The sequence below is a fragment of the Mus caroli genome, chromosome 4 (genome assembly GCF_900094665.2).
Source record: "Mus caroli chromosome 4, CAROLI_EIJ_v1.1, whole genome shotgun sequence".
In the NCBI taxonomy this organism is placed as follows: Eukaryota; Metazoa; Chordata; class Mammalia; order Rodentia; family Muridae; genus Mus; species Mus caroli.
In genome coordinates this window covers 101,516,274-101,525,449 of record NC_034573.1, presented here as the reverse complement: position 1 = coordinate 101,525,449, position 9,176 = coordinate 101,516,274, and the positions used below count along the sequence as shown (strand labels likewise).

Below are 9,176 nucleotides of genomic sequence, written 5' to 3'. Positions count from 1 at the left end.
TCTCTCTCTCTCTCTCTCTCTCTCTCTCTCTCTCTCTCTGTCTCTCTCTCTGCAGACTATGGGTACCTTGGGGCAGGGCTTGGGTGTGATACTTCTCCGTGACCTGATATAACAGGGCTGAGTCAGGTTATCCTCAGAAACCTTCCTGGCTCCCTGTGCCTCCACAGACCCCAGCTTCTAGACTAAAGGGTGCCTCAGGGTACAGGGGCAGCATCTATCCCACTGTAGAGAGCGGAGAGGGAAGTAATGGCTAAAAAAAGGAACTTAGCTGTTACCCCAGCAACAGGGGTGATGTCACTGAATAGCTGGGGCTACTGAGACGTGGCAGGAGCCTGGCAGTTTGGTTCCCTTCCTCGGATGCCTTTGTCAATTATTTACAAAGCGCCCCAGTCCCAGGGCAATGCTGGGATCGTCAGAGGGATGACTACGTTTTATAAAGGGATTTGTTGTTAGATTATCTTCCTTTCTTGTTAAAGCAAAGCCTGTGGATGTTACTCCTTTCCTTCAGGGGTTAAGGGGTTTGGTTTTGGTGGTGGTGGTGGTTTTTTGTTTTTGTTTTTTTGAGGCAGGACCTTGGACTCCTCCCTCTACCTCCCAAATGCTGGGATCACAGGCTTGCACCACTATACCAGGCTACACCACTATTGGCCAGGATTCTTTTTATTTATATATATATACATATATATATATAAATATATATATTTTATTAGGTATTTTCCTCATTTACATTTCCAATGCTATCCCAAAATCCCCCATACCCTCCCCCCTACCCCCCTACTCACCCACTCCCACTTTTTGGCCCTGGCATTCCCCTGTATTGGGGCATATAAAGTTTGCAAGACCGATGGGCCTCTCTTTCCAGTGCTGGCCGACTAGGCCATCTTTTGATACATATGCAGCTATAGTCAAGAGCTCCGGGGTACTGGTTAGTTCATAATGTTGTTCTACCTATAGGGTTACAGATCCCTTTAGCTCCTTGGATACTTTCTCTAGCTCCTCTATTGGGGGCCCTGTGATCCATCCAATAGCTGATTGTGAGCATCCACTTCTGTGTTTGCTAGGCCCCGGCATAGTCTCACAAGAGACAGCTATATTTGGCCAGGATTCTTGAGGACCAAAGGAAAGGCTTGGGGACTTCTCCCTAGACCTGCCAATTCCCAGATAACTCCCAACCTGCGCCATGACTACTCTGTGTATAGACAGTGGCTTGAGGAAAGGATTTGGCTCCGGTAGTGGGGGCCCTGAACTTGGACTCCAGTCCCTCAGACACAGATTGGAATCTTGGCTTTGCCAGTCACCTGCTGCATGACTCTGATAGGCCTCTTGGACTCTTGGAGTCTCAGGGTTCCCCTCCATAGAAAACAAATCCACCAGGCATGGTGGTGCACATCTTTAATCTCAGCACATTCAGGATGCAGAGGTGGAGCTCTGTAAGTTCGAGGCTAGCCTGGTCTACATGGTAAGTTCCAGGCCAGCCAGAGACCCCCACAAAAAAATAAAAAATAAAAATTAAATAAATAAATGGAAGGGAGGGAGGAGGGAGGGAGGGAGGGAGGGAGGGAGGGACTTAAGAAGGATTAAGACAATGATGTTTCTGTCCTGGAACTTCTAGAGACTGAAATGGTTCTCAGATCTCTGGCCATATCACCCTGCTCAGTAAATGTGAGTCCCTCTGTTTCACCAGTGTTCTGAGTCACTTACTTGAGGGACTTTGGTAACAGGACCAACAGTATCCCCCAGAACATTCCTAGCCTCTTCCCTAGGTTCCCTTCTCTCCTCTTCTTCCGGTGAGCCCCAAGACTCAGCCCTACCCGTCCAGCCACGCCTGCTTGACGGGAAGGAAGAAGCCCAGCCCAGGCAGCTGGCAGACAAAGTGGAATTTCTAGTCTGAGACCCAAGGCCCCAGTGTGTACCCGTGGCTGGGAATCCTGGCCCTCAGTAGCCCACCACCTGGAGGACTCCGACCTGGGGTGGCCTGGAGTGGGGAACAGAATATGCTATACCAGGAATAGCTTGGTATAGGGACCTGGTATAGTGAGCCCCAAATTCAAACACCCAGAGTTATATGTGTGGCACTTGGACCCCTGAGCAGAAACCAGCTCTGTGAAAGGGCGCCCCCTGGGGCCCAGACCAGATGTCTGGGGAGAGTGCTAGAAGACCATCACTGAGGCAGATGGCGGTCCCAAGCCCCCTTCTCTCCACTAGCAGCACACTCCTTGGCAACCCTCCTTCCCTGCCTAGGCCCCGACCTCTGGCCTCCACACCCCGAGCCCTCCGACCTGCTGCTGTACTCAGTTAGGAACGCCAGGCCAGGCCTACACACTCCCCCAAGCTGCCATTGAGCAAGGATGGAAGCAACCTGCTGACAGGTGATTCCTCCGTTAAAGCCTCATCCCGCTCAGAAAACAATGTCCCTCTCCTTGTCATCCCCCAGAACTGCCTGGCCCCTTGTGTTTAGCAAGTGGCCTAGCCTCTTCCTTAAGAGAAACTCTAGCCCAATAAACTCCAGAAACTCAGACGAGCTCTGCACTTGGAACTCACTCATCTCTGTATGTTTCCACCGCCTCCCTCCTCTTTGGGAGGAAGCCACATGAGGCCCTTCCATGCAAGCTGTCCATTCCAACCTACATGAGACCGGGGAGAGTTCAGCAGTCAGAACGTAGCTTGCAGCACAGGGTGGCCTGCATTTAGATCTAAGCTCTGCCACTGACAAACCATTCACCAGGAAGAACTGGGAGCTGCCCCCATGTTCCAGACAGTGTCATTCAGAGATGTGGTGCAGAAGCAGGAAGGGGACGTGGTAGGCCCAGTTAGACCCATGGAGCACAGAAGGGATGAGAGCCAACACAGTACACAGTATGGAAATGTAAATGACTTAGGACCCAAGTTTCTCTGAGGTGTCATTGTCCCTAAGTGGGGCCCAGGGGTTGTGTTGTTGTTGAACACGCTCTAACATGGTGGTTCTCAGTGGAAGAGATGAGGTACTTTTGTCTCCACCCTGCAGAAGAAAATCTGACAGTTGCTGGAGAGTCTTTGTCATTGGTAGGATGCACTCTTACTTCACTGGGACATTTGATCATTTTGATTGGCTTAAGGTGAGCTACAGGGAGCATGGCACTGACCTCCCAGACTGAAAAACATAGGGAAAGAGTATGCTCTAGAAGTAGAGCAGGCATCCTGGGTTCCAGGTGTGGTGGGACACACGTGCAGTCCCAGAGATGGGCAAGCTAAGACAGGAGGATCTCAAATTTGAGGCCAGCCTGGGCTACGTAGTAAGATTTTTGTCTTACTATGAAAAAGAAGTAAGAAAAGGGGTGATAGAGAGATGGCTCAGCAGTTAAATGCATTTACTCTTGCAAAGGACCTAGGTTCGATTCCGAGCACCCACATGCTGGTTTAGAATTTTCTTTAACTCCACTTCCAGGGGATCTGGAGCCCTTCTATGGGCACACATAGGCGGCTGTGGGTTTGAATCTGAGACCCTGCTTCAATCAATGAGGGGAAAGACTAATCAATGATGATTCCAACCTTGGGCCTCCGAATGCATTTGCACATGCACGCGCACATGCACACACACACACACACTGACACGTGTATCACACACATGCATGCATACACAAAAGCGGAAAAAGAAAGAAAAGTATGATATTAAGGCCAAAATAGAACATCCAGAGAAACAATAATAAGTGCTAAGATCATGGAATTAGTCCCATGATCATGGAAGTGAAGAGAAACGAGGGGAAGGACTTAATGACACTCAGACAAGGCAGAGGCTCAGCACGATGCTGAGCTCAGCATGTAAGGGCACTGCTGTCAAGCCTGACAACCTGAATTCAAATCCCAGAATCTACACAGTGGACGAAGAGGGCTGACTCCTGAAAGCTGTCATTTGACCTTAACATGTGTGTGCAGTGCAGTGGCCATACACACACATACGCATACACAATCACACATATGCACATATACACACAAGCACACATATGCACATACATGCATACACAGTCATGCGTGTGCGCACACGCATGCGCGCACACACACACATACAGTTTTTTAAATGGAAAAAAGGGAGGGAATGAGAAGCTTAGAGAAGGCTAGCCTGGGAAGCCTGACACCTGGCTTAAGGAAAGGAACAGAAGACTAAAAGAACTTCCTAGAACAGAAAGAATTGATTACAAAGCTACAGAATGAAAGAGACCTTTGTCCCAGTCCATTGCTGTGGGGCATACTTACAGGAACAAGAGTAGATCTGAATATTTCTGAGACAGGGACAAAAAAGATCACACATGGGGTAAGAACTAGGACCCAGTTGTCTCAGTCAGTTACTGTAGCCTAGGGATGGTACCACCCACATTAGACTAGGCTCTCCCACATCAATGAGATTCCCTCCTCTCAGATGACTTAGCTTGTGTCAAGTTGACATAAAACTATCCAGCACAGTAGCTATAGTAGCTTCTGGGAAGTAGGTGAGTGATGTCTTCCAACTTTTAACAGAAAAAAGAATCTCTATGCAACTCCTTGTTGGGAAGGCTTTAGAAAATGTGCTCTGGTAAAATAGAGGCAACATGAGAACAGAAAGCTGAGGCAGGTGGGGATGGGGAGGGAGGGGAGAGGTGGACCCAGCCAGGAGGCACGGATCTCCTTCAAAGCAGCGCTCACGGCTCACCTGTATGTTTGAACATTTGGGTAGAACTTGTGGTGGATTTGTGTCATCCTGTGGAGGGTTACAAATAGCTAAGTGTAAAGGACAGCAAATTAGGAGATGAAGAAACAAGACCACAAACAGCAAGGAGATTGCCATCCATGCCATGTAACACACAACTCGCCTTGACAACTAAGATGGGAAGGACTCCTGAAACAAGCAGTTTTACAATGGGTTGGAATGTCAGTGCTGAGGACAGATAGGAATGTTGGAGGCTCAGGGCCCAGTTACCTTGTATCGGGCTAGTTCTAGCCCCAGATCAGCTATTCGTTGCCCATGTCTATGTTGGAACAAACATCCTTGATAATAGATGAAACCTTTTGGAATCTGTTAACTATTAGCTTCCACCAATCCAGAAGCTAGGAATGCCACCGGATAGCATCCGGAGACCATTGTGAGGCCTCCCTCATCTTGCTGTACTGGTCTTTCTGATGTACCCACCACTGTATTTTACTAACCTTAACAGGTTCCCTGGACATGGTCATTCAAAAGGGCCCCAGAATAAACTCTCTCTTGTTCCCTTTGGGATGAAAGCTGTGGTTTGTTTGCTCGTGTTGACCAAGATAGACATAATACAATAATTACGAAGGTATAGTAATATAATTAGTGAGTTGGTTAAATATTGCTAATATGCTAAGAGGAGGATGAGAGAAGCCATAGGACCAGGTGGGTGAAAAGTGTAAAGCTAAACACTTTTGGTTTTGGTTTTTCAAGATAATATCTCATGTAGCCCAGGCTAGCCTTGGGTATGTTATCACTGGAGGATGACGCTCAAGTTCTGGGCTTTCTATCTGTACCTCCCAAGCACTGGGCATCTGGGTAAAAAAGCCAAATTCCTTTCCTTTTAGGAACACTCTTTCTATGTCACCCTGGCTGTCCTGGAACTCTATAAAGACCAGGATGGCTTCAAACTCAAGGAGATCCACCTGCCTCTGCCTCCCAAGACCTGGGATGATAAATGTGTGCCACCATGACCAACGAAAGCTACATTCTTATCTACTAAGAGACAAGATTTTTAAAATGATAAAACAGTGAATCTTGGGTTAGTGAGAAGACTCAGCTGTATGTGGGTCTGGCAGCCCAAGTGTCATCCCAAGATCCCACAAGGTGGCAGAAGAGACCCGATTCCCTAGAGTTTTCCTCTAACCTACACACACACACACACACACACACACACACACACACACATACACACACACGCGCGCGCGCACGCACACACACACACACACATACTAAAATTTTTATTAAAAGTGAATTTTATGGTATCCGAATGAATTATACCTCAGTTTTAAAACTGAAAAGAGGGAGGTTAGGAAAGAAAAAGCTACACATGCATATTAGTTAGCAATAGTACGTCAGGCCCAGTGGTGCATACTGGGAATCTCAGCACTTGGCAGGGGGAGGGGGAAGGATCTCAAGTCAGAGGCTCAAAACTAAACAAACCAACCAACAGCAAACATCGGAGAGACGCTTAATATTGCAGCCCTCAATCCTACCCAAAGGCTCAGTAAACGGGCCTAAAGGGTTACAGAGGATACCCCCTGCCCCCTCCAGAGTCAATGAGAATAGGAAATCACCAGGTCCCTGTGATTGTGGAAACGACTTGGTGTATACAGGCTGTAAAAGGGGTGCCTGGGCAATTTGGATGAGACTTCTTGAGGGTCATGGTGACCCAGAAAGCGTAATGCTCTCACGGGGCTCCTCTAATCCATGTTCTCCCCATGTGTGCACTTGCACGTGTGCACTGCTCAGGGATTTAAGCTCACCTGGGTTTGAGGTAGCTGAGTGCTTCTGAGAACTGGTTGGTAAGGAAGAGGTCCAAGGCTGTCATGCACTGGTCCAGGGCCTCATGGAGGCTGCTCACAGGAGACCTGAGGGAAGAGACAGACATGGCCCTGATGCTGGGAGGCTTGGCAGAGCCTCACCGGTCTGGTCAACCTGACCACTGGGCCTCTGGTCTGCCCATTCTATAGTGAGACACAGGGATGTTTTACAGCCACCTCTCAGGGATCCCAGTGGTGGAAAGAGGGAGGGTGTCACCTGAGACCCAATGACAGGGTGGGGATGGGGCTAAGGATGGGGAGCAAGGAAGCCATAAGAGTGAACTTTCTTACCCTTTACAATCGTAAAGGGAGTCCTTGTGGCCCTTCTGACCCATTAGGCTTTGCTGTCCCACTGAGGGACCACTTGTTCCTCTCTGGGTATTTCTTCAAGTTCTTACTGACCTCAGGCCTACACTCTAGAACAGACACTGTCACAATGGGCCATGGAAGGCAGTGGTCCAGTAAGAGCATTCCAGAGCCTTCTAGACTCTTCACCTTCCTGATGGCCTCTCCCACACACCTGGCCCTCTTCTGGTGCTCAAGTTCCTTGACAGCTCTTAGCATCCTACCTATATATTTAAATTAGTGTCTGTCTCCATCCACAAAAATACAAACATCTAAAAAACAGGAATCTTGGGCTGGAGAGATGGTTTAGAGATTAAGAGCACTGACTGCTCTTCTAAAGATCCTGAGTTCAATTCCTAGCAGCCACATGGTGGCTCACAACCATCTGTAATGGGATCTGATGCCCTCTTCTGGTGTGTCTGAAGACAGCTACAGTTTACTCTTATACATAAATAAATCTTAAAAAAAAAAAAAAGAAATAAAAAACAGGAGTCTTGCTCTATCTCTTCAGCAGTCCCAGCCCTCATGTCTGGCACAAAGCAAGCTCCTAACCAACACATGAGCAAGTAAAATAAATGAAGTGCAAGGCTGGGACTTGCCTGGCTCTCTCAACTTTCCCTTTTAAAAATGCCTCTTCTCCAGGGGCCGCATCATTGCATGACAGGTAGTGGGTTTTGTTTAGTTTTTTGAAACAGGGTCTCCCTGGCTACTCTGGAAGTCTTTATATCAGGCTGGCCTGGAACTCACAGAGATCCACCTGCCTCAGTGCTGGGATTACAGGCATGCATCTGAAAGAAGTTTGTTACAGAAGTTTGCAATACTGCTGACGAAAATCCTGACCCTCAAACCACAGTAAGGAGAGAGTTTTCCACTAGGCCAGCTTCTACACACACCCTGAGGCCCATCAGCAGCTCCTCCCAGGCAAACTGAGAAGACTCAAAGCTCACCTCCTGCACACTCTCCCAAGTCTGCTCCCTCCCAGCCCTGCCATCTTAATGAGTAACATATCTGCACCCAGTTTCTCCAGCCAGGAGTCTGATAGCCATCTTTGACCCAGTCCTCTCACTGGGCTCCATAACCAAATACCTGCCTCCATGCCTCTGGGCCTCTGGGCCAAGCTGCTGCCATGGTAACCCAAGTCTGACAGGAAACCCCCCTTTTCCCTTTTGCGACCTCCTACCCAGTCTCTTAGCTGCTTTAGCACTGAATTTCATGTCCCATAAGATGGGCTTCTTCTGTCTCTCTTAGGGTCTGCATTCACTTATTGGTGATGGTTAGTAGTATTTGTGTTTTAAATAATAAAGACAATTTCCAAGTTGATAGAGAGATATACCACGGCAGATTTAAGTTGATACATCCTTCAGCAACACCAGCCTTTGCAGTGGAGGAAGATGGGATAGGTTTGTCTGGTTTCATTGTGTGTGTGTGTGTGTGTGTGTGTGTGTGTGTGTGTGTGTGTGTGTATGTATCCATAGCACATGTGTGGAGATCTGCCAACAACTTGTGGGAGTCAGTAGTCTTCCTTCTACCTTGTGTCTCACAGGGATTGAACTCAGATCTCCAGGCTTGGCAGCAAACACCTTCACCTGCTGAGCCCTCTTGCCTACCCTTGTAGCTATTGTGGTTTGAATGAGAAATGTCCCCTATAGGCCTCTGTATAAACATTCAGTCCCCAGCCAGCTAGTGTTGATTTAGGGAAGAACCTTTTGGAGGGGGGGGGTGTTTCCTAAGGGAAATGGGCCACTAGGGGTGCGCCCTGAGTGAGGTTTTATAGCCCAGCTCTTCTTCCTGTTTGTTCTTGCTTCCTACATATAGATGTGATATGAACGGCCAGCTTCCTGCCCCTGCTACCACTGTCCCCAGATGCAGACTGTGTCCCCCAAAAACTGTAAGCCCAGGATAATCCCTTTCTTTCTTACATTGCATTTGTCAGAGTTATTTTATTACAGTAACAGAAAAAGAAGCTAAGATGGGGCTCGGGGGTCGGCGGCTCACTGGTTTAGTGGCTCACCTATTGCACTTGCAGAGGACCAGGGCCCAGCCTCCCCCTCTGGCTTCTGCAGGCACCGGGCACACATGCCTGCCAGCAAGACATTCACATAGATGAAAGAAAGAAAGAAAGAAAGAAAGAAAGAAAGAAAGAAAGAAAGAAAGAAAGAAAGAAAGAAAGAAAGAAAGATAGATCAAAGTGGAGGGAGACTAAGACAGCAAGCCAAGCTGACTCAAGTGCTCAGCTCAGTCCTCTTGCCCCAGCCTTCCAAGAGCTGGGTTTACCAGGTGAGAACTTCCTTCAAGAAGCCCCTGCCCTC

The 9,176-nt window shown here is 48.2% G+C and overlaps 1 protein-coding gene across 4 annotated transcripts in view; it reads right to left on the bottom strand.

Annotated features, from left to right (window-relative positions):
* Ttc39a (tetratricopeptide repeat domain 39A) overlaps window positions 1-9,176 on the bottom strand; it is a 39,847-nt gene that overhangs the window by 23,953 nt on the left and 6,718 nt on the right. For 2 of the 4 annotated variants that reach the window (XM_029476680.1, XM_029476678.1), the window contains exon 2: window positions 6,466-6,570. In XM_029476680.1, the coding sequence (XP_029332540.1) occupies window positions 6,466-6,570 (105 nt within the window). Of the gene's footprint in view, window positions 1-6,465; window positions 6,571-6,813; window positions 6,905-9,176 lie in introns of those variants that run through there. The other 2 variants (XM_021159772.2, XM_021159771.2) reach the window with 2 other exon arrangements.